General features: G+C 42.3%; 1 protein-coding gene across 2 annotated transcripts; it reads left to right on the top strand.

Moving 5' to 3' along the window:
• Positions 1-209: 209 nt before the first annotated feature.
• Positions 210-23,972, top strand: LOC144115335 (poly(A) RNA polymerase, mitochondrial-like). 2 transcript variants are annotated; one of them, XM_077649677.1, is made up of 8 exons: positions 210-369; positions 5,227-5,405; positions 5,490-5,711; positions 8,658-8,864; positions 12,798-13,009; positions 14,594-14,805; positions 16,323-16,385; positions 23,429-23,972. In XM_077649677.1, the coding sequence occupies exons 1-8, from the start codon at positions 270-272 to the stop codon at positions 23,842-23,844; spliced, it is 1,611 nt and encodes a 536-aa protein (XP_077505803.1). In that variant the 5' UTR covers positions 210-269; the 3' UTR covers positions 23,845-23,972. The 2 variants fall into 2 exon arrangements, with proteins under 2 accessions (XP_077505803.1, XP_077505804.1); XM_077649678.1 differs by having other exon boundaries at positions 213-953.
• The last annotated feature ends 787 nt before the right edge of the window (positions 23,973-24,759 follow it).

Here is a 24,759-nt window from a genome sequence, read left to right as displayed (position 1 = left end):
ACGTCCCGTACCGCACGGTTGGAGGAGAAACCAAGGCCAACTCAACTCAGTGACGTTCATACTTTCACAGTATACTGGTGATTTTAATAAAACTCGCGACAAAGTTCCCATCTTCTCTATTCCTACGAAATCAAGGGAATGCAAGCCAGAGTGAGTTGGCCTAAATTTGGCGAAGTGGAGGGGAAATGCATTCATCTGTTGGCCACTATGACAAGTAATATGGCGGCGTCCATGATTTGGTAAAGTACCCCCGTGTGCTCCTGTTAAAAATGAGCTGCTTTCGCCGCAAACATCTGCTTCTGCGGTGCAGAACAGCTTTACTTGGACGGCATGTGCAACATGAAATTCGAAAGCGGCTTCTTTGCTCCCGTAAGTCGTGTCGAGCTGTCTTTTGTCAAAGGTGTGGATCTCTTCAAACTGCGGCGGCCCGTCGCCTCAACACAAACGCCGACCTTTGCCGTAACTAAACTATTGGCAGTGTCTATTCTGCCGGCAGCCGGAAGAATCGCTCGACTGAAATTCTGCCGGCAGTCGGGAGAACCGTTCGGCTGAAATTTTCCCGGCGCTCGCCTCTGATTGGCTGCTTTTGGCGAAGTAAAGCGCTTTTTGTTTTCTCGGTCCCTGCTATTACGGGTAGCCGGACACACCGGGAAGAGACCCTTGTCCCACACGGGTGGCGGGCCGCTTTGAGGAGCTTCGGACTTATTTTAAAGTGACGAGGAGCTAGACAAGAAGGGTAAATGGACTTCCCGGTTGAATATCATAGCCCCGTGCGCGGGCTGCGAACCACTTTAGAGCTTCAGACTACTTTGGAAGCAATGAACTGTCGTTTACTGCTTGCGCTTCGGCTGTGTCAGGCTGCGTGAGTGGACTCCGATGTTCTCCGTAGCCGAGAAAGTCGGCGAAAATGGCACAGGCATTACTCTCACGTCGCACTACGCAGCTGGTCACTGGCAAGTACCGATTCAGTTGGTGAAAATTCGCGGCCCTCTCCTATGGGCTCAGCCACGCATCACTTTGAGATAACAGTTTGTGAATGTTGCTAAACAGTGTCAGGTGAATCAAGGACAGTGTAAAAAAAAAAAGCTGACAAATTGCTCTTAACTTCAGCCACAAATAATAAGCTTTTTGCATTTATTGACTCGTTCTTTCAAGATATTGATGACCATTCTGTTGAAGCTAACTTGAAAATTTTTGCATTCAAAATTCATTAACTTGTCGGAAAACACATTCTTAGTTCAGCATAACCACAAACGCCCATATGCCATGGTATAACACATACATTAAATGCCTGTCTAATATAAGAAACGTCTTTACTGCTCTCCTAAACTTTCATCTACCGACACCGTTTGGTCCGTGTAAAAATAGCCATGGAAGCTTACGTCATAGCAATTAAAGGAGCCAAATTCAATTTTTGTCACTCTTACTTCTATGCTCACAGACAATACTAGGAATTATGGCGATCAGCTGACCTGTCCACTGATAACCACATAAGCATGAAGATTCATCCCATAATCCTGTTCAAAGAACTTGGTGTGTGACCCTCCTTAATAATTCCTTCATCAGAAATTTATTTCGTATTTCAAACGTTCCTCCTCCTCCAACAAACCATTGCAACTACACCAAGATGCCTGGAATCATTGTTGATGTTCATTGCATGGTGCCGAAAGGATCTTTTCTTTGGCCACATTTAGTTCTTATCGACATAAATGACCTTCCATCTACTGTAAACTGTAATATTCATCTTTTTGATGATCAGTGTGTTATTTTCTGTGAAATAACTAACAATAATGACACTACTGCTGTGCAAAAAATCTAGCTGCTATAGAGAGCTGGTGTAATGCTTGGCTAATGGAAGTGAATACCAGAGACAGCACCAGGATTTTCATTGTGGGGTGGCAAGTTAAATTTCGGGTTGGTGTGATGATTCTGTCACCTTGCTGCTGATAAAGAGAAAATAAATAAAATGAACAAAATGTAGTGGCAGTAGCTTCACGAATTGACTGGCAAGGGAGCCCAATAAAGGCTGCATTATCAAGATTCATCCTCCTCATCAGGGTCTGTAGGAAGAGCTCAGCAATTTTTGATGTGGCGCACAACTTTTGGCCTTTCACCTCTCCTTGGCATGATATACTGATAGTGTATACTGTGTCCCATTTAAATAACATTGCTTTAGAATTCACTAGCTCCTACAAATACTTCGATGCTTGTATTTCAACTAACTTAACCTGGATGAGGCAGATTAATTATATCATCAGTTATGCTAAACGTGTTACGTTATCTCTGCTGTAATTTCCTCAGCATTTGATGAAGTTCACTAGTCAGGGACCATGGTCTAAAAACAAATGACGTTTCGGGAGCACTACGGCTCCCTTGTTCACTTCCTCCCGAAATGTAGCACTCCCAAAATGCCATTTGTTTCTTGACCATGGCCAGTGACCAGTGAGCTTCATCAGCCATGATTCCTGACCAGACAGTATGCTGTCGAACCATTGACTGCATCAATGTACGCCATCAATATGGACAACCGGCAGTCACAAATGTACGGCACCCGAAACGTCATTTGTTTTTTGACAATGGTCAGTGACCAGTGAACTTCATCAGCCATGATTCCTGACCAGACGGTATGCCACCAAACCATTGACTACATCAATTCTAGCACTTCATCCTCCCTTAAACTGCTGCTTTTTAAGACATTGATGCTAAACTTAAAGACACTAAATTTTAGTATGCATCATCAGTATGGGATTCTGCTCACGTCAGTTTAACCAATTCTCTGGAACTTGTTCAAAATAATTCCACTTGTTTCATTCTTTCTAATTACAACCGAATAGCCAACATATTGGCCATGAAAAGTAACCTTCAGTTTTGTTGTCTTACCATAAAATTTTATGATTAACTTTATTTCATAAACTTTTCCATCATCCTGCACTGCACAGCGAACTAATAGACCGATTTCACAAGCAGCTGCACAATGCCACCGCGATGCACCCTGGCAGTTTTGGTACTGCAGCCAGCGGCTGTATCAGCACGACACATGGTGTATTAGAAAGAAGCAGTCCTGTTTGCATTGGCCCACAGTATTTTGCTGCAGGCATGCTCGGTTTGTGGGGCAGGTGGCTTCACTTGAATGGCACCATGGGCTGTGACAGCAACACCAAGAAGAGGCCCCTGGGTTTGCGTTTTCTCGAAAAAAACTAAGATCAGTAAAAGAGTGCGTAGAAGGTAGCCTGGAATGCAGCTAAGAAGTTCTATTCAGGGCATTTCGATGTCTTCTGCGTGTGAATGAGTGTATGCTGGCAAATTATTAATTTTAATTTGAAGGTCTTAAGCTTCTCAAGTGCCTTTTATACACCTTTAAACTGTGTGGAGGGCACTTAAATTGTAGTGTGGGTGCCGTTAGTTCCACCATAGTGCTGCTTCGTCAAGTGATCTTTAAAATGACTTTTTCTCGATGTAAGGCTGTGGATGAAGTTTCATGTCATATTCAGGACTCCACGTTGCATGAGTGCTTGATGCGTATATTCACTCCTCCTATGCCATGCTGCCACATGAGCGATAACGCTTTCTGGTACTTCGGGGAATGACAAAGCATGGCAACAAAGACACGGAGATGTGAAATAATTCTTGATATTTTGTTGCACGTCAATCTTTGATGATACGTAATATTGGCCTTCTAGCAACGTGCCATTTGTGTTGGAATATTGCCTACATCTTACTCAGTATTTTTCACAAAAAAATAGGGAAACAGGACCAACAAGTTGATTTTTAATTGCACCAATGTTTAGTGATCAGTCAACATGTTGGGGTAAAAACTGAGGAAATAGCGAGTGACTCTATAGTGTCCTGGCAGTTAAATTTATATTGTCCTGAAGTTAAAAAAATCTGTGTTGCAACACTGAGCTCAAAAATCAACTTAAATGTCATGAATGTAATGACCATTAAATCTAACCGTTGCACACTTAAAATCTCCCTGATTTGCTTTTCCTTTCACATTTTACACTGAACTTATGCGTTTGTCACTACTGTATTTGCAGAAAACGACATAGCTTGCTCGTACTGCCCCGCTTTCTTGTTGGTAAGCCATAAAACACTTAGTGAATATATTTATGTGTTCATGTCATTAGAAAGAAACAGAAAAACATGCACATGACTTAAAAGAAAAGAACAGGTAGGATGATGAAGTAATAAAGACAACAAGCATGATATAGGTGAATGCCTGGATGGACACTGAAAATTAACAGGGCAAATAACTTGGCAATGCAAACATCATCTGAGGCTGCAAAAACACACACAACAGCATGCGTGAGGATTTTCTGCTGCCAAAATGCGTGAAAGTGACCGCAAGTGTGTTTCCATTGTCATCTGCAGCATTTCAAACACTAAGGTTTGGGTGACATGGACAGCGTCGCCACCTCGGTCACACCACTTATCCCATCACAGCAGTTGCAAACCTCTCACAGCACTGCACCTGATACAGTTTGCACCCCACACCCTGCAAGCTCATAGTGATGCCTCTGGCTCCTTTAGCTGAACACATTAGATGCCACAATGGAAAGGCGGGGGGATCTAAGGCCATTCAAGGCTCCAAGTATAGTGTGCTCTCACACAAATGGCACCGCAGAGGACCACATCTAAGATGGTGGCTTGGCTACTTCTGGTAAGCTCACGTAATGTGCAGTGGGCTTTGTAAAATCGGTCTATTCTTGATCCGCTCTATCATTCCCATAGCATTCATCACATTCACAACGTTGGTATCAATAGCTGTAGCACAAAAGTTTTTTCAGGCATTTATTCCTCTTGCATCTCACAGACAGAACCACCTTCGTGGTGAAACTGCGTAAATCGATGATAGCCAACATTTTTGGAGCTCTTTAGTTAACGTTGTATGATTAGGAGAAACTTGTTTGTGTAACATATTGCTGCATTTTTATTCAGTTTGTTTTACATTGTAGCACTCTCCTGTGTAATACCCCTGGGCCAAGGGGTGGGTGCTGTCGGAGGTGGGTGCTGCTGGAATAATTTCAGCCTCTCCCAGATGTCGGCAGAATATACGCTGCCTAAGATGTTAGCATATACCACTTTTCTAAAGACGTTATTTTCTGCCTTATTTTTGTTGTTGTGATAGCTCCTCAGTGTTAGTTTTTTTTATTTTAAAAGCCTTTATGCACTAATTTGAGTACCTGATCAGTGATGTTCACCGAGTGTTTGCGATGACTGTTGCAGAAATTAACGAGCAGGCCGTGCCCTCCTTTGACACAATCCTGTCCCAGAGGAGAAAGGAGTCATCAGCCAGCGTTCTTGTAGAGGTTGAAAACCGGCACAAAACAGCAGAGCTTTGTAATGAATGTTCGTTGTACGGGAAAATTCAGAAGGCATACTACTACACAGATAACTCTCATAAAGTAAGTAACGAATCATCATACAAATGTCTCTCACTTATTTACACGCTACTTTTTATGTATATTCACAATACTTCTTTCTTTCAGTGCCAAGTTCTGATAGAGTTCAGCAGTTCGGACGAGGCACTAGAGCTGTTACAGAAGTGTGGGCATCTGTCATCTGATGGCTTTCCCATGCGGTCAAGGCTATTGAAATTTGTTCCCAAGAATCGAACAAGAGCAACTAAGAAGTCTCTTTCTGTTGATATAGAAACCTCTTCAAACATTACACCCCAAGCCCAAGGCACAAAACTGGTTCAGAGCAATACGGTGAGGACGTCATTATTTCACCTCTGTTAGATGCGATGGTGAATGCTGTACTTGCCCAGAGTTTAAATCTTGGATATGCATATTTTTAAGAGTTTGTTGAAATAAATTTCTTCTGAGTGATAAAGGTGTGAACTAGCCACAAATTGTAACTAATATCACAAAAATGTGGCTTCAGCTTATAAATTTTGCATTGCAATATGATTATGAGGATGTGCTTACGGCACAGCAAAGGCAAAAAAAGAAAAAGTGTGCCCCCCCCCTCTACACACTTGCTTTCTTTTTTATGGGTGTGCTGCAGTGTAGAAATTGTGGCAGTTGAGTGCTCGTATATTTATTTATTTTTTTTACAAAGAGGACTGTTACACTTTTGCCTTGTCTTCTTTGTCATGCTTTGCAAATTAAAACTCATTGGTACTTGCTTTGCTCATTTCTCACTTTTTATGTTTTAATGTTTACACTGAATTCCCCCTTTTTTCTGCTTGAAGGCAGTGCCCAGTAGTAGCACACAATATAAGCACCTTAATTTGACTGTTACAAGGCAGTCAGAATATATGCTGGCAAGTTGTGGGAAGCTTTCTGGATTGTTATAGAAAGGATCAGTGACGCATGGCACTTCAGTTTACACAACTTGACAAAAGCACTTGTGTTAGGCAGGCCTGCTGGTGTGTGGTAATGTCAAGCATGAGATGTGTTGGCCCATCCTCAGGCATCTGACCTTTTTTTTTTTTAATGTCTGCACAAAAATTTAAAGCTGATTTCCTGATAAGGTTGAGTTTATAGAACTGACCACTTGCAATATTTTGTAATTCAACTGCTCTGCATGGCTCAAGTGTTTAAGAATTTTTATTTGCAGAAAGGTGCTCGCACGTCTCCTTTGAATGCTTTCTGGCCTCTCGACTTGTATGCTGTGCTCACTTTTAACAAGAAGCAGTTCTAAGCAGCCATCAGTTTTCCTAAAGGTCACATGTAGAGGGGAGCAAATAAAACAGGCCAATTTTTTAGTGCTTCATTCTTTTACAGTAACCAAGAGCTACGCAAGGGCTGAAGGCTCCTCTGCCTGGCCTGTCTGGTGTAAAAATAAGAGTGGTAAGAAATGTAGGCATTAGCATTGAGACATCAGCTTTCTTCCAGGGCACTTGTTTACTTTCAAAATGATTCTATTGGCAAGCTGACCACTTTCTCCTTGCCTCGGGCTTTTCTTTTTTGTCCCAGATTTATGGTAGAAGTGCAGTATGCTGAAAAAAACGTTTTAGATCAAATTCAAGCGGCCGCACAGCATATAACTTGCAGGACTCTCAGGCAGGTCAGGCAGCTCACACTAATTAATGCTTTACTTTATTTTCTGCAGCACTTGCAAGAGCCTCAAGGCAGTTGTGAAAGCTAGCTTGCACTGGCAATGATAGGGACCTAGAGACTGCTCTAGATACATAGCCAAGGTTTGCTGGCATACACCTGTATTGCACTCTCAATGCATGTACCAAGCTCAAAGCAACTTTATATTATTGTCATGGACATTGTAGTTGGTTACTCTTTCTACAGTGAATTTGATGTTTTGCATTCTCAGGATATTATAGTCTGAAGGTGCCTGTAAACAGTCTTTGGAAAGCATATATAAAATGCAAGTGGTTTATTAAAGAAAAGTCATCTCAAAGATTGCTCTAACAGAGTTGTATTGCCACATTTGTTCCTTGGAAAACAGTAGCACATATAGGCATTAATGCAGAGGTCACGCATTCAAGCAAAACAGTGCCCATGCATTTCTAACATCTGGCTTTACTATGGGAGGTTGACTGTTAGACTGTGAGAAAAATGTGTATGAGAGCTAAAAATGTCGAGAGGTGTAACACTAGATGTGTCAAAGAAAGAAATAAAAAGGTTATTCACAGTCTCCAATATGTAGCCTCTGCAGCAACGAAAACATCTTTTTTTGTGTGTGCATGCACATTTAGGGGGCTTTCCAATTTCTCATGGCACTGAGTCAGGTTCTGCCATTTAATAGTGCACTGACTGAAAAGCAATGTTCTATCTTTTTTTTTTCTTTAAATGGAATTGCCATGCTTTACCCCATCTTGCATGTTTAAATCCCCAATTATCTGGCCACTGTTTTCAGAAAAAAAAAGGGTTGGCTTCTGCTGACAGATATTTGGCCAAAAGTTATGAAGCAAGAAGTTTGCTGATGTGCATGGGACAGGACCATGCACATCTTCAACTTTACACATGAAAAGCCTAGTTTGAAGCATGTCTTTTTTCTTTTCTCTTCTTTCCTTTTTCACTGAACATCCAAGTTCAGCTCCCAAGAGCAACAGTTGCAGGTGTGCATAACATCAGAGGGCTGTGCTTGGTTTTCGCATGTCTATTTTTTATACGACCAGGGCCCTTCTTTCTAATCAGTTGTTTTCTTCAATCTGTTAAGCCATTACAGCCATTCAGACCACCGGTGTTTGCACAGGCCTTGTATTAGTGCAGGCTGGATTTACTATGTTTTGTAACCATATGAATTATGAAATATGCAGGCTAATAGCTTGAGCATTTTGACAGTGCTCGGAAGGAAAATAAGAACATGCTGCACTTGAGCCCGTGTGAGTATAAGCATTTTTACTGAAAACTATAAAACATCGTATAGTGATAGGCTCTGTGCTCTGAGCACATATGTGAAGGCATTCTTTGGGGTATCGCATTATGAAATGAGGTACAAGGCTAGTTAGGCCTGTCATGATCTCAGTCCTTTTATTTTTGCATCCACAGGTGATGCATTTCACCTGTCAGTGTAGTGAAAGTGGTTTAATTTGCACAGTGGAATGAATGGCAGTGTTCATGTTGAATAAATTAAGGTTGAATGTCTGCCAATCATTTAAGCTCAACAATGGTTGAGTGCTGCACCGCAGCAGCCTTAAAACATCTTTTGGCCCCATTAATTTGTACATGCATGCATTGTTCACCTCACAGATTGACGAGCAGATGGTGCACTTCTATGAGACTGAAAAACTGAGTGACCTTGAAACAAGGCTTGGATTTATTGTCTGCAAACAAGTTGAAGAGTTTATAGTTGGACTGTATCCCAAAGGCCAGGTGCTACCATTCGGCTCCCTGGTCAATGGCTTTGGCAGGCATTACTGTGACATTGACATGGTCTACTGCGTTTCGGAGGCAACAGTGAGTGGAGATGGCCACTTTCATGTGGTCTTTCTGCTGAATTTTTGAGGAAGATATTGGTTGCCATGGGTATGGAACCACATTCTGAATAATGAGAGCTTTTTCCGCAAAAAGCAGTATTTTTTTGTCTTGAAAACTATAAACCTCAATAGTTCTCTGGAAAACTCAACCGATTTACATACAGTACAAATGCTAGTTCAAAAGTCTTGCACTTGCACAGTGAGAAGCCACTGCGAAATTGTGAACCTTTTCACCAGACAAACATCTTTTTGTTATAATTCCTGAAAAGTTGCAGGTGTTTGTAACGCTCTGTGCACAGGTAGCAAGCAAGAACTTCTGTCCGAGTAATGATCAGAAGCAGCAAAATAATCATTTGAATCTTGACTCGCGAAATCAGCTCTCCTGCAAGGAACTGATTTGAACTCATCTTGTCAACCTGATTCTCTCAATACCACACTATTGGAGTTGCAGTTCCTTACTGTGAAAATTGCGTGCAAGAAAAAAACATTCCCTGTGGGCAATGCAGTCATGGCTGCTATGGGAAAACTGTGCAACCCCAGTAGGAATCCTCCTTTTCAGTATCTGTGAAGCTTAAGTGGGGACGTGGTTTTTGGTAAGCATTTTTTTATTTCATGATATATTTCTGTGAAATTTTTTGGACAAATTAGAAGTAACATTATGGCTTCTCTCACAAAATTTCACTGTTCATATCTCCAGAAAAATTTTTTGTATTATTTTCCCTCTAAGTCATGTAAAAAGGCTGCAGAGTTAGGAAAATGTGGCAGAAGGCAGGTTAAACATTCATTGTGTTCTTAGTGGCATGCTACACATTGACATTCTTGGATTTTTCTTTTTCAGAAAGTGTAAATGTTTGTTTTGTATCTTTGTGATGAAGTGTCCATTGACATATCTAGACTGAGAAGAAAATTTCATACAAGAAATTTAAAATTCACAAATTTGAAAACCAAAAAATGTCACGGCCCTAGGAATGCCAGTATGGCCCTAGGAATGCAACAAAGCAAATGGGGGTCAAAATAGATTAAATAGTCACAACGAAATTTGCTTCACAAGTTGAGCATCTAATCAGAGAACCGAAACGAATAAAAACACTGTGTGTTGTGCGATGTCCTGTGCTGTGCGATGTCAGTGCACGTTAAAGATCCCCAGGTGGTCGAAATTATTCCAGAGCCTTCCACTACAGCACCTCTTTCTTCCTTTCTTCTTTCACTCCCTCCTGTATCCCTTCCCTTATTGTGGGGTTCAGGTGTCCAATGATATATGATGCAGATACTGCACCATTTCCTTTCCCCCAAAACCAATTATTATTATTATTATAAAAACGCCAATTGCTCAAGTGTTTCCCCGCAGTGCACAGCCGCTGCTGTTCACAAAACAATTTTTTTAGAGTACTTCCGGTAGATTTAAGTGGCGTAACTCCAAGACAGCATAAAAATGAAGGATACAAGCAGATACAACAGTTATCAAATAATCAGTTTTTTGGCCATTTTTCGGGATTTCAAAGCCACGTCCTCCCTCAAGCATAAACAGGAAAAGTGTTTGATTGTTACAAAAGGTGACATGAAGCATGTTTTAGAACTTTTAGCCAAACACAGTGCTGGTAGGTGCAAAACTTTTCAACTGTTTCTTGTTTAAGTATCAACTCTACGAATAACAACACCCACTGTAGACCCTCAATTTTTAATCCTTTAAAATCTCTCTTTTTCCTATAAGAGGCTGTGCCTAGCTTTAACATTGTAATAACTTCTCCTGTTATTTTGGGATTGAACAAAGGTATGTTTTCTGGCATGTCCGACATTTCCGTGAAATTAGGTTCTTTAAGGGTCACTTGTAGCCATGTTTTTCACAAGCTATAACTGAAATTTTATGTTTTGTCAATGTCATTTATGAGCTTTTTGCTTGAACGTTGCTGACTAGCATTGCAGTGTACACTGTTGGCATACTTCCTAGTGAAAATAATGATAGTGTTGGCAATGTTTGTGCTATGTCGTGTAATGCGCTAAACTAAGCAAGAGCTATGCTGCATGTACATGCCATATAGTAGCATTTTTTGCCGTCCCGTGACATATGCAGACACCAGCTTTGTCAAGTCTTCACAGCCTCGTTCTCCCCTCCCAGCTTCCATCGTGCTTTCCCTCACCTGCGTGTTGCTAGAAGAGAGTTCCCTTCCCCTCCTATCTTCCATCCTCATCCGCTTTCCCTTGCCTGTGCAGAACAGAGCCGCGCACCAGACAGGTGTTCCACAAGCGGCTCTCAACATTGCAGTATAGGTTTCATGAAAACGTATATGGAAAAATACTCTGTTAACATCTTCATACTGTTTCTTAAGGATGTTGATCGTACTGGAAGTCATTCACACTCATTTTTTTTTAGTATCATTAGTTGCTAATCAGTGAGTCTTCAGTGCTTTCAAGCACAAGTTCAGTAGACTTGTAAGTGATGCCCTAAAGATGCATAGCCTTAGCGTTTATGTTGAAAAATATTCTATAAAGCAGGCTGTCAAGCTCTTGTAGCAAGGTGAGGTATGGTCAAAAATGCTGTCTGGAAACAAGTGGCAGTATAACTACTGATGCGTCATTTGTTGCCATTCCAGTTCTTGAAGCAGGCTGGTTTAAGTGTTGTGAATTAAAACCATGTGTCAGCATTTATATTGCAGTTTTTTTCGTGCCTCATGCAACCTAATGGTAAACTACACATCACAACCATCATTCGGTTGATGAAGCTGAAACCAAAACAGCATTAGAGAAGTTCAGTTATAAATTATTTAGTGGTTGTAGCCGAATACCATGCGGCAATCCATGTATCGTAATGTCTAACACATCGTTTGAAAGAAGAAAACACGCAAATAAAATTAGGTGTCTACAGTTCTTTAAATAACGTTGACAGCTGCTCTGGTCAGCAGCAGCAGCAGCAGAAGCAGCAGCAGATTTTGCTTATCGTCCTAGCTGCCATGGGCACTCGATGTTGCTGCTACAATTTTGCATCTTAAGATCTGAGCAAAAAATGAAACTATGCTCTTTAACATCGTAGCTGTACCCACTACAGTGGATTAGTGGCTATGATGCTTGGATGCTGAGCTCAAGGTTGTGGGATTGAATCCCAACTACGGCAGGTGCATTTCAATGGAGGCATAATGCAAAAAGCTTGTGCATTGTGCAGTATGCACTGTCGGTGCACATTAAAAAACCCTGTGTGGTCGAAATTAAACCGGCGGCCTCCACTATGGCATTCTGGGCCATTAAACCCTATATATTACCATATCATGACAATTGTCGGCTGCTTCGATTTTCTCTCGTTTGCCTATAGCTTTCTGCACTGGATGGTGCCACAACTTACAGCTTCTTGAAGTCTGCCCCTTTGATTTTCAAAGGTCTCATGGCCTCTTTTGTCTCCATGGCTATTTGCGGCAGAGGTATGGCAACTTAAGACATGTAGCTGAGCACTCTGTACCTTTGAACAAAAAAAGACGTGATTCTTAAAGGCCTTTGAAGTGTACCTGTGTCAAGGACCTGCATCTTGCTGCCCACTTATCACAGGCTTCAACCTTTGGTTTCTGAAACCTTCAAACATTAGCCTTGTAGTGTGTGTTATTTCTAAGGTTAGCTTCTAAATGTCTAAGGTGCTCACAAAGCATATAAATAAAACAGAAAAATGAACACTATAAAACGCGCCAACCTTCATCATTTATTAGCCCTTAAGGGTCCTGTTACCTTTAAGGTGATGGGACCCTTAAAAGTTAATAACAGTTAGTACGTATTATAGTGTTAATTTTTCTTGTTTTTATTGATATGTTTTGTGAGTACGGTTTTGCTCTGTGTAAACGTCTAGTGGTTTTGACATAGCACTGCATGTGCTCTTTTTTACGCGCTGGCCTTGAAATGTCTTGACGCATACATTATTCCTTTCGATGTGCAGGAGCCCAGTGGAAACCTTTACTTTCAAGAAAAGAACCAAGTGATCAATGACAGAACGCTTGTGCAACGGCTTCTGGAAACACTTGGAGATCTGCTCCATTATGTGGTGCCTGGTGTGTCTGAGGTGCAGCGCATTCTTCGGGCTCGTGTGCCTATTGTCAAGTTCCAGCACAACATTGTGGGCAGAGAATGTGACCTGACCCTAAGCAACATGTGCGTCTGTCATGCCTGCTTTTCTCATCGATTGCACTGTGTTCGTATTTTAATTTCACGCATCTTTGTATGAAAAAGCATTCAAAGAGCATAAGCTGAAGAAAATTAAGCAAAGAGACAGTATACAAAGTTAGTTGTGCTGATATCTGAATAAGAGCCAGTTGTTAGGTGCCTATGACTTTTGAGCTGTAGGAATGAACACCGCCACAAAGCCGTCCCTGTTATAAGTAGTTACCAATAAGCAAACATTTCAGTGTATTTTTGTGTTGCTGTGTTCACAAAGGTCTCTTCTGTGGTGTAAAGCTGTCAGTTTATCCTTGTACCTTCTGCAGCCATTTAGAAAAGCACAAAAAAGATTACTCATCGTGTTGAGGCATTGTTCTTTTCTACAGAAAAGTAGAATTTGAAGATGCTGCACCAATGCAAACAAAATTAAACAAGTTTATTGTACTCTCCAATGCCTCAAGGCCCATTTTCAAGAGATAAGAAGTATTTTATTCTCAGTTTTTCAAGAAAAGTGGATGGTTGTGTGTCGCTGATAACTCAGACGTGATGACATAGCATTACTGTTATTCTTTTTGTGCCAGTGAACTATTCCATTATGGACTTACATGTTTGCCTTGCTGCAGCACTTCACAACTGTATAGTTTAAATGTTGGGGAATATGCAAAAGTGTTCATACACAAAGCCTGATTTTCCAGGGGTTATGGCCTTTTTTTTTTGTCGCATCCTGCCTTAAAATGATAACTGTCTAGTGTTACAATGATACCCTCATAAACTTGGCTTTCACATAGGAAAGGCACCTAGTAACATATAAAGGAGCTCGATGCAGTGGATTGCCACTAAGTTAAATGTTTATTGTTTTGTATACATTATGAGATACTTGTACTTTGCTTCACATATATTTGCAGGTATTACTAAAACGGAATGCACCTCTTTTATATGTGTGGCCAGTTAGGTTGCGGTACCTTTTGTGTTCAAGGTAGGAGCTGAGCCTTGGCAATGTGGCCTGGCACAACCACCTGGTGCTTCGCTGGTGAAAATGATCATGAATGAATGATCCTATAGATTGAAGCGTGCCTCTTACATTAAGGACTTGTTTCATCTGTATGAATCATTAAAATCAAATAGAAATAAAATGCCAAAAAACAAATTACTTGAGTCAATGCAAAATGAAAAGCGATGTGGATGAAATGGTGTAAAACGCAAAGTAGAAGGCAGCTGCAGTGGTACACTTGTTCCAACATCATGCAGAAAGACTAAGTTTAGCCACAGAGCCGGTTTGTGCAACTTTAGCCTCTGCACGTGGAGAAGTCAATCTAAACAAACTTGTGCACTGCATTTCTACCATGTGGATGACACTGTACATAATCTGCCTTTGTGAACTGTGGGATGAGCAAAGAAAAAACACGTTTGAGTGTTTCAGTAGAATCACACACTTCATGTGCACATTGTGCATTCCAGGTCATTCTTTTGAAAAGCTGCTTTGCAAGTCAGTATACAAAGGCCTCTATGATCCGTGTGTTTCGCCCGTGCTCATTCTTGCCACTGGTGATGACTACTGAATGGGCATTCACTGTGCAGGTCTGGAGTGCATATGTCCCGGCTTCTCTATACCTGCACGCAGCTGGCACCTGCCCTCTGCCCACTGCTGTTCACAGCTCGGAGCTGGGCGATGGCTCAGGGTGTAACAAGCAAAGTGCCAGGCACATGGATCACAAATTTCCAGCTGACTTTGCTGGCCATTTTTCATCTGCAGCAGTGTGGCCTTCTGCCATCCCTGAGGGACCTTGAAGGTATAGTTGTTAAACTGTCTGAACTCACCAAAAGCAGAGGAGATTCATTGGGAGCTTGCACTTGCTCAGTAAGATGTGTGGGCGGTCACTTCACTAGGGCTAGCTAACTTGGCATCAAATCAGAGCAGAACTGAAAGCAGAGAGAGGAAAAAAAGTGTGGTTCTTTTTTTTTTTTGCTAGGTGCGTAAAGCTTGGCTAGAAGTTGGGCACTTTTTCTTAGTCAAGCACTGAACAAAGAAAACTGAGATGTTTTGTGTAGCGTCAGAGTACCTTAATACTCTCCACTGCTAACTACTTGCCATTTTATACGCAGCAAAAGATGCATGCAAATCAATAGATGTGAAACCAATCAGTTGAGCTACTATGTCCCGTCTGTTCCAATGAATTGAATAATCATTTCATGTATTTTCATGCCAACATTATATAGCCTGTTATTCTGTAGATTATGCATTTACAGCAGTGCTTTCCTTAAAGGTTCAGTCATCTGTTTTCTGTCAGTGACTTGTTGCATGAAAACCTTGCATGAATTTTTACGAATGAAATTGTCTGCCAGTCATAATTATGGTAACCTGCTTTTGCTGTTTTAGTTGCACAAAGTGCCCTACACATTCAAAATGTGCAGTCTTCTCACTGTCTGTAGTAGGGGCTCTCAAACTGGGTTCAGCGGAACCCTTGGGTTTCTCTGTACTTTTGGGTTCCCTGAGTGCCTATATCCAAGTGTGCCTCTACCCCTACTTTTCCTTTACCCACTTTATTTGGTACTAATCATACTGTAGTTGCTGATAAAGCAAACCATTTGACAATACAGCCAGCCATTAATAACTGAGTTTGGTCATTCTTTGGAGTACTGTGCATCTGCATGCATGTCAGGCAGGAAGGTTGGAAGCCAAGACACGTGGGGTTCCTAAGCACCTTTTGAAAGCCTTTCTGGTCATCCATGGCTAAAATGATTGTGAATTCCTGGTCTAAAGCCTCTACAGTAGCAGCACGGGTAACACAGGGTAACATAGTATCACTAGGCAACTGTTTAGAACAACATAATGTTGCTTAGGAACTAGTCGAATGAGCTTGCAGGAATCCACCAAGGTGGAGTCAAATGTGACGAAGGGAATAGTTACTGTTAACATTCTCTTGAGGCACTTTTCTTTGTTCCCATGCGACTGTGGTGAGATGGGCATCAATTGCAATTATTTTCCTTGTTTGCCTGGAAACCATAGTAAAGTACTCTGCAATCAGGCTGATGAAGACTCTCTCTCAATGAGCTAGGTATTATTGTAACATTTATTTAAAGAAAGTTGTGTCACTCCTTCTCATCTCTTTGTTTAAATTGTGAAAAGTCTGCAGACGGAATGGTTGGTGTGTTATTGATTGCTGGGTGTGCACTGATGTTCATGCTTTTCCTGTCTTTTTTTTTAGTTTTTGTACATTCTTTCAGCTGTGTTTTGCTAGGTTTTGCAGTGAAAAGTGTTGAAAACAAGAACATTTATATGTATTCTTATTTTCTTAATGTTGTTCAGAAAAGAAGCGCCTCAAAGCATGGCAGAAGTCGAGGGTACTAGATGGGAAGGATGAAGCATTGGGTAAGATATGGTTTTCCTTATGCGCTTGCTATTGGATTGAAAAGCAGGATTGCTTGAATGTTTTGCTGAAAAACGTTTCTGTGTTCACTCAGTGTCTGCACGAATTGCATCGTCATATGTGTTGCTTCTGGCTTCATAATAGGATGTACTTGTGGTTAGTTTATTCTCAAGGCTTTTGATGGCTGTGCCCATTGTCACAAAATACTAAGGAATCCATCCAAGTTGTTCTGGATTGCAAAATTCTAGCTGGCACACCTTCCAGCAAAGAAGAAATAAGTGGCATGCTGTCGTGCACAACACAATGCCTCTTGACCATTAAAGGGCAACTCTGGGTCTTTACAAATATTTTGACTTGATAGCCATGTCACATTCCTTAGAATCCTCTCTTTTGACTGCAACAAGCCATTTTTCAGAATGCTGAGTGGGATCATTTTAAAACAGCAAGCATCAAACCGAAACCAAAACTCAGTCTGTGGCCATGGACAATGCTTCGCGTGACACACTGATTACATCACTAACATAACTAGGAAAATACTCTGGCGCCAATTGAATGGCTAAAGTAGCAGCTGAAAATGATGTGTCCTTTCTTAAAATGCCTGAGACGACCTAATACAAGCCTCAAAATTTTGTTACTGAAGCAAGGGGCAGATATTAATGTGCGGGGAATGTTTGTGACATCGAAAATGCAGTGCTACCCGTAGAAATACAGTTTTAAAATCACATTTTGCTGGAATGAAATGTCACACGGCTGGCAAACTTTTCGAAAGTAATCAGGAACGAGATTCAGTTTTTTTAGAATATGGTAACTTCTAAAAACCATGGGAGCTGTCTTTTAGGTTTCAGAAACCTTTGTAGAGGTTTACTTTAGGTTTGGTTTATAGGGTTTAACGTCCCAAAGCGACTCAGGCTATGAGGGACGCCGTAGTGAAGGGCTCCGGAAATTTCGACCACCTGGGATTCTTTAACGTGCACTGACATCGCACAGTACACGGGCCTCTAGAATTTTGCCTCCATCAAAATTCGACCGCCGCGGCCGGGATCAAACCCGCGTCTTTCGGGTCAGCAGCCGAGCGCCGTAACCACTGAGCCACCGCGGCGGAGAGGTTTACTTTAGTCTTAACTGTCACATCCTTGATGCTAAGGCAGGCTGCTATAATGCGCTACTAATTTGAAGATTGCAATTTCCTGCCTGCACAAGTGCTATTAGTTTTAAGGCTACATTCATTCCTTATGTGCAGATGATTCGGAATAGCCAAATCGCCTAATGGCATGTGCCGAGTTCTGGAGCCACCGGAGTAGTTTTAGGGCTAATTAGGCCACGTGAAACCTTCAGTACACACGTGTCAAATCCATCTGCCTACATAGTATTAAAATTCTGGTTCAAACCTCTTTTTGTTAACTTGTTGAAGGTCCCAATTAGATCATTGCTAAGCTCTCTCTGTGGGAAGCACATTGGCTTCTACAAAGCTTCTTACTACAGAGTGATAATGGATGGAAGCCACCCGAGGAAAGTCTGATGGCTAGAAAATGTAGGGCATGATGTCAGCTACATCTTATTGATAATCTTATCAGTAAGAGAAAGGTTATTGTAATGCTCTACCGTGGTGGAATGTTTAGTGATTTCACCATTCTACAGTTGACTTTGTGAGACTTCTCAGCCAACTCTTTAGAGGACTGGAGCCTCTTTAAGCTCACTTCTGCTGTGCCACACCCCTGAATGTTTTTACTCATCTTTGCTCCAAGTTCTCTGATTGACTGCATTGAGTACTTTTGTCTACTTGCTGTCAACTACGCACTCCAGATGACCTGCTCATGCCAACTTCTTTTTTTAATTAGAGCTGGAATTTCCTTCACTCATCCTGAAGCCATGCTATTTATGGCAAGGGCCAAAAAAGTTTGTAATTGCCATTAATTAACAGGTGGAACCACTTTGAAGCTTGCCCAAGATACCTGCCAGCTTCCAAATGGCACCTTATGAAGTTTCTGCTGGGATGCTTCATTTTCAGGATGGTAGTCTATTGGGCAGAAAGTGGGTTTACCTCAGCACTGATGAAATCTGCTCATGGTGTGAAAATCAATAATAGGGTTTTTTACAGAAATGAAGGTCCAGGACCATACTTACTAATGCACTCGATATGAGCTGCAACACATGAGCTGTGGCCAGAAGTCAGTTCTTGAAGCGGCGTTGCCAGCCTGGCACTGCTGGAAATTTGTGCACTTACTCGTCGATGCAAAGAGCAATGTACACTCAATTTTTGTTCAACTTAAATGCTCTGTATAAGGGCGCGTTATTTTACTATAAAGCGGAATCCTCAGCAGGTTCACTCCAGACATGTTGCAAGTCATATGGAGCGTGACAGTACATCCACAGTCTTTTGACGGGTTATTATTCCATCCTTCCTAGACACCGTTCTCCAGTTCGCTCCCTTTAGTGCTTTTTCAATCTTCTCTGCAGTTATGCCCGCAATATTTAAATCTTTGACTCTCACGCGAGATGACTTGTCCTAGCCTTGGTCATTGTCACATGGCAGTGACTACTGTTTTTCTTTGGTTTCTGATTAGCTTGTTTCTTTATTTAGTGTCCCTTGCACCTTTGCACTATTCTATGAGAAAATGTTACGTGCTTTCCGTCTCTTCTGACAACTGCTTCGGTTCAATTTTATTATTGGTGCTGGCACTGTCTTTGGCGTGTATAGTCATCACATGGAGGACCAAAGAAATCCTAACTTCATCGTCAGTACTCTATTTCCTTATGAGGTCTTTCAAGTGTAGCTGACATATTAATTCGGTCTGCTTGGAGTTGCAGTTTTTTGCCCAAATTATATACATAACGGTAGTTAAAATTATCCAGAGTTGAATGAAGTTTGTGGTCCAAGGCAAAACTATCATTAATGACACTGACCGTCTTGTTTCGTTTGGTTTTATGAGGTTTAACGTCCCAAAGCAACTCAAGCTATCAGGGACGCCGTAATGAAGGGCGTCCCCCATAGCCTGAGGCACTTTGGGACATTAAACCCCATAAATCCAAACCAAACAAGACAGTAATACAAAAAGCTAAATTTTAATGCTGGCAGAATTGATATGTGCTCGCATTGGCTTCTCACAAATATTGGCATTTACAAGCTTGTCATCAGTACTTTCAGTTATTGATGGTATGCATGCATTAATGTCATGTCTCAGTGGTGCTGTATGCTCTACACCCAAGTCAGCTTTGCCTATGCATAGCAGGCAGTTATTTCAGCAGGTACATTTTATACTTGTACAGCTAAGCCATAGTAGATAGTAAAAAGAAGTGAACAGATTGGATTTGACTACATAATGCAGCGGCTGTAAATTGAGGTGTTGCCAGATGTTTTAAGTGTCAAACAGTGCAGAAAAGCGTGATGTACCAGGAAGAGAAAGACACACCACATGCATTGTCTTTCCGTCCCTGCTTCACCGTGCATTTCTGTGTTGTCCGCCAATTATGTGACCTCACAACTAGCGTGGATGTCATATCAAAGAAACCAACATTAATTTAAATCAATGAAAGCATAGGGAATGCATTTTTTCCATTGACTCCTCTTGTGTGTAGATTGTAACAAGCCCTTAATTTTCATACCCTCGTATACTCGGCAGTCCAGATGTCACAGTTACTTTCCAAACGTTATTAGATATGGTGTCATATTCCACTTTGTTCTTGATTACTGCTTAAAAATCATGCTGGCTGCATTTTCAATGTATTCAATTCTGTGGATGTCAACATTTAGCTCCCTGTGGCTACAAGAGCCTCATCTTCCTAATTCAGTTTAAAGTTTTGTTCATTTTCCTTTGTCCAACATGTTTCTTAGCAGAAGTACCAACTAGCCCAAAACGGTAGAATATTGCTGGCAAGTTTTCTGATAAACAAACTTTTGCAAGGCTCCCTGTCGAAACACCATTGTATCTAATACAAATCAGTTTCTCTTGAACAAATTTCAGCACACTGAAAATTTCAATTCTGTGAACATTTTGTGAAGCACTGATGTAGTCTTTCCATGTCAGACGTACAGCATTTTGGCATATTTCATCCGCAGAACTGCGGACGCTACACTTGTAAAGCTATGAATCTTAAACCTTTGCAGTGCCATACTTTCATTTGTGAAACTGCAGAATGCCATATTTGCTTGAGACTGGTACAGCTAATAAGAACAGAAAGTTGGGCTAGTTGGTGTGGATTCACTATCAACTGAACTTTTATTCACTGAAAGGAAGCTTTATAGGCGTGATAAAACACAAAAACAACAAAAGGAACCGCCACAACCGATGTACAAAGAAATCAATGACATTTCATTCCTGCGTGATAAGGAACACCACAGCAACAGGAAAACCAAATTCAATCACATCAGGCCAACTCCCCGTACTGTCTACTTGCCCCCAAGAAACTGCGCAGAAAAGGAACTTCCTTATCCTGCAGGCTGACCGACGGTGATGCGGCACACGCTTCTCTCTCTTTCTTAATCAAGTAAGCTTCTATCAGCTCCCGGCATACCCTATCTTTGTGCCTGAACAAGATACTTGTCCTGTCAAGGTGAGGAAAGCAATCTTTGCAATCCCTGCAGTGCAAAGCGAGGTTGGAGGACACAGCACCTTTTAGAGATCTGCGGTGTTCCGCTACACGCTCATTGATACATCGACCAGTCTGGCCGATGTAATTCTTACCACATGAAAGTGGAACGCGATACACAACACATGTGTCGCAATCTGTGAGCCTCTTTCTGTGGGCTATCGTGCAATCATTCACTGCGCGGTTACCACCATGCTCAATCTTTTTGCGCACAGCACTGCACACACCACCGAGTTTGTTCTTCGCGGTGAAAACAACTTTCGCCCCGTACCTCGCCCCCACTTTTCTTAGGCGATGTGAAATGCCGTGCACGTAGGGGATTCCTACCAATTGTTTTTCCACAACGTTCTCTTTCGCGATGACCGGGGGCCTGCCTGACCTGGCTAAGATCCTTTCAGTGACCCTACCCAGAGTCTGATCAGGAAAACCTGCTTCCTTTAACCTGCGCGTTTGTCCCAGGAAGCTTGTTCCAACCTTGTGGGAGCAGGATTTTGAGAGAGAAGCTTTTAGGCAAGAAGTAGCAATGCCGGCCTTTACCAATTTTGAATGACCAGAACTGTGATTGAGGAGGGGCTTTTCCGTTCGTGGGTGATACTCCCAGCACACACCACTCGCGTGCCAATCAATCCTCAGGTCTAGGAACTGGATGAAGCCTGACTGTGGCAATTCAAATGTGAACTTCAGACCGTCGCCCCTTTCCTTGAATATCTTGACGACATCCGGGATAACCCTGGGGGAGATATCCTTTAAGAAAATCAAAAAATCATTCACGTACCGGAAGACTCTCACTGCAAAATCAGCAAGATCCTCAGCTAGTTTTACGTCCATCCTGCTTAGGAAAATGTCGCTCAAGACAGGTGCGACACGGGATCCAATGCAGACGCCGGACCTCTGGACGTACACTTTTTCACCCCACCCAACGAAGGTTGAGTCAAGGCAAAACGATAGGAGCTCTAGGAAGCTTTCCACTGAAACACCACAATCCGCCACAAACACAGCCTCGTCATTATCCACGGTGATGCAGTCCTTCACATACTTCATAAGCTGATCATGGGGTAAAGAGTAAAATAAATCTTCTACGTCTATGCTGAAGGCGAAATGCCTCTCTCCCTCTACCTGTGACAGAAACTTCACAACACCGGCAGAGTTCTCCACCAAAAATGGGTCGGCCAACGTGAGAGAACCAAGATGACGCTGAAGATACCCAGAAACAGCATGCTGCCAAGTGTTCCGCTCCGAAACAATTGCCCTGAAGGGAACGTCCGGCTTATGTGTCTTGGCTGTGAAAAACAGGTCTAGAACGGTACCTTTGCTATTACTGACCATAGCACCCAGTCGATTGAGGTTCATTCCTTCCAGGAGGACCTTAGCCCGTTTCTTGATGGCAGCAGGCCTCAGAGCCACTTCTTTGAAGTTCTTTTCAATTGCCTCCCCTGCCTTCCTCCTGAACACTTCTTCTGGTGCTAGGATAAAGAACCCCTCCTTGTCAGAAAGGACGGGCCTTAAGCCCTCAGCCGCCAAATAGGTTACCAGTTCTTTCATTATTCCTGCAGTTCTCGGTTTTCTTTTTTGGTCCATTACGATTGCGGAGCACTCGTTGACGCACCTGGATTTATCAGCGTCGGGAACAACCCGGGAGACCGCGCGCGAGAGCGCCAGCAGCTCGAGTGGCGTCATGGCAGGTTCGAAGCAGAATTTAGGACCCAGTTCCAGAGTTCGTCAGTGACGGTCGTCAATCACCCTGTCCCCTAAGACGGTAATCTTCCCCGTAGAAACGGAGGCTTTCTTCCTTGTTGGTAGCCTAGGACGAATAGTGTTCCACAAGAACTCCGTTAGGCTGTGTGCTGTTTTGGACCAATCCTCGTACATCCGGAGCTGCTGCCGCTCATTCACACCAATCCCGCAGTGGACGCGAAGGCAGAGCCTGTAGAAGCTACGCAGCCGGCTTGTAGCCTGAGCAGTGGCCATACATATTGGCTAATGCACTTGCCCTAGTCATGGTCATAGCTGCAGCCAGGTAGCAATCGCGTTTCACTGTGTGGCGCAGTGGCCTTAGTTTCTGAAGTGGTAGAGTGTTTTGAATTTCAGTATTAAATGTCAATGTTCAGGAGAAAATTACTACCTGTTATCAGAATTGCTAAGTGCACCACACATAATTAGATTTTTCGGTGTTGCAAAATAAATACCTTCAGGAACTATTTGAGTGCTTGACAGTATTTACATTGGTTCATAAAATGAGCTGCCGCCAAGTGTTAATTACAGTTGAGTCATCTTTCTAAAGCCAACATTTCCTTCAGGTTTCCTGACATTTGTTCAAGTGGCATTTTATTGTGTGGTATGTTCTCATGCAGCTCTGGTACCAAGTAGTTTTGTAGTATGCATCACTTTTTTTGTGTTAAACAAGCTTCATTCACTGCATTAATGACACTAATTGCATCTCTTGCATTTTTGCTTGCAGAAGATTTGTTGAAGAGCTTCTACGAGTTCTATGCCTCCTTCAACTTCAAGAGCAAAGGCATTGCACCATATTCTGGCCAGATCTTGGAGAAGCCTGAGTATACTGCCATGTACATACAAAATCCGTTGGACCGGCAGCTAAATGCTAGTCGTAACGTGGGTCTGAGTGACCTGAAAAAGCTGCAAAGCCGCATGGCCGATGCCCTCACCCTTATGGACAATGCACCTCGCAAGATCACCATCGAGAAACCATGGGGCATCATGGCGCTGTTCACTGCGACTACAGCTGCCGCCAAGAGGCAGCAGGAGGCGATGCACAAACGCTTTCAAGTACATGAACTCTTCCATGAAGGCAAGGAGGCCGGAGAAAACTATGTGGTTGAGGCCACTGCTTCAGGCATTAAGACTGCCAGCTGATGCACGCCATGGAGTTGGAAGTAATGCAAACAAAGACCCGTGAAAAGGTGCCATCAGCCACAGAAGTACTCAGGAGAAAGAGCTATGTAAAAATGCGTGGTACAAAAATATATACCTACATACCATGCTGGGTAGCATATGACATGTCATGCCTAGCGTTTGTGATTTCTAGTGGTCACATTTTGTAACTGAGCTAGCTGGACTTGTTTGTTAAAGTTGAAAGTGCTGTCTCGCTGTTTTGCACAGCTTTTTAACAGTTTTGCAGGATAGCTATCTTGGCCTTATAGCGCTTGTGTGAAAGAACTAGGCTGGATGTTGCGGCTTTTAATACTTGCACATCACATTTTAGCATTCTAGTCAGTTCTTGGCCACTACTGTAACAACTTTTTGATGGAGCCCAGAAACACATTTTAAGGGCAACGCTGGCCAGTGTGACTTGCATGAAAGTTAAAGGTGCACTGAAGAGGAATCTGAAATCGGCTTTGTACCGCGGGAACTCAACCTACTCTCTCCGAGCATTCTTAAAACTTCAAATTATTGTCCTGTGCGGCCGATTTTCTTATTAAATCGAATTAAACGTCCCGGCTCTCGCCATTATTTTTTTTTGACTCACCTCCGAAAAGAGGAGGAGTCAGCCAACGCATGGAGTTCCTTTCAGCCAATCGCGTGGCGGGTTCAGTTTTGCTTTTGTTTTTTAGGTTTTCATGAATAAATAGTTTCAGTTACAGACTACGTAGGTGCAAATTAGGCCCATGGAAATAAAAATATGCGTGGACTCTGCTTTCACCAATCACTACGTATCACTCCGCCGATGGTAGAGCGGCAAGCTGCGACGTGGCTGGCTGGAAGGCACTCCACACGTTGGCCGACTCCTCCTCTTTTCGGAGGCGAGTAAAAAAAAAAAAGGCGGTAGCT

The sequence above is a fragment of the Amblyomma americanum genome, chromosome 1 (genome assembly GCF_052857255.1).
Source record: "Amblyomma americanum isolate KBUSLIRL-KWMA chromosome 1, ASM5285725v1, whole genome shotgun sequence".
Taxonomy (NCBI): Eukaryota; Metazoa; Arthropoda; class Arachnida; order Ixodida; family Ixodidae; genus Amblyomma; species Amblyomma americanum.
This window is presented reverse-complemented; position numbering and strand designations above follow the sequence as displayed.

Excerpts from the sequence above, each read along its gene's own strand:
- LOC144115335 (XM_077649677.1), top strand. The coding sequence starts at position 270 with ATGAGCTGCTTTCGCCGCAAACATCTGCTTCTGCGGTGCAGAACAGCT. Across the intron at positions 13,010-14,593 it reads GACCTGACCCTAAGCAACAT|GTCTGGAGTGCATATGTCCC; the intron begins GTGCGTCTGTCA and ends TTCACTGTGCAG. Across the intron at positions 14,806-16,322 it reads ATCCCTGAGGGACCTTGAAG|AAAAGAAGCGCCTCAAAGCA; the intron begins GTATAGTTGTTA and ends AATGTTGTTCAG.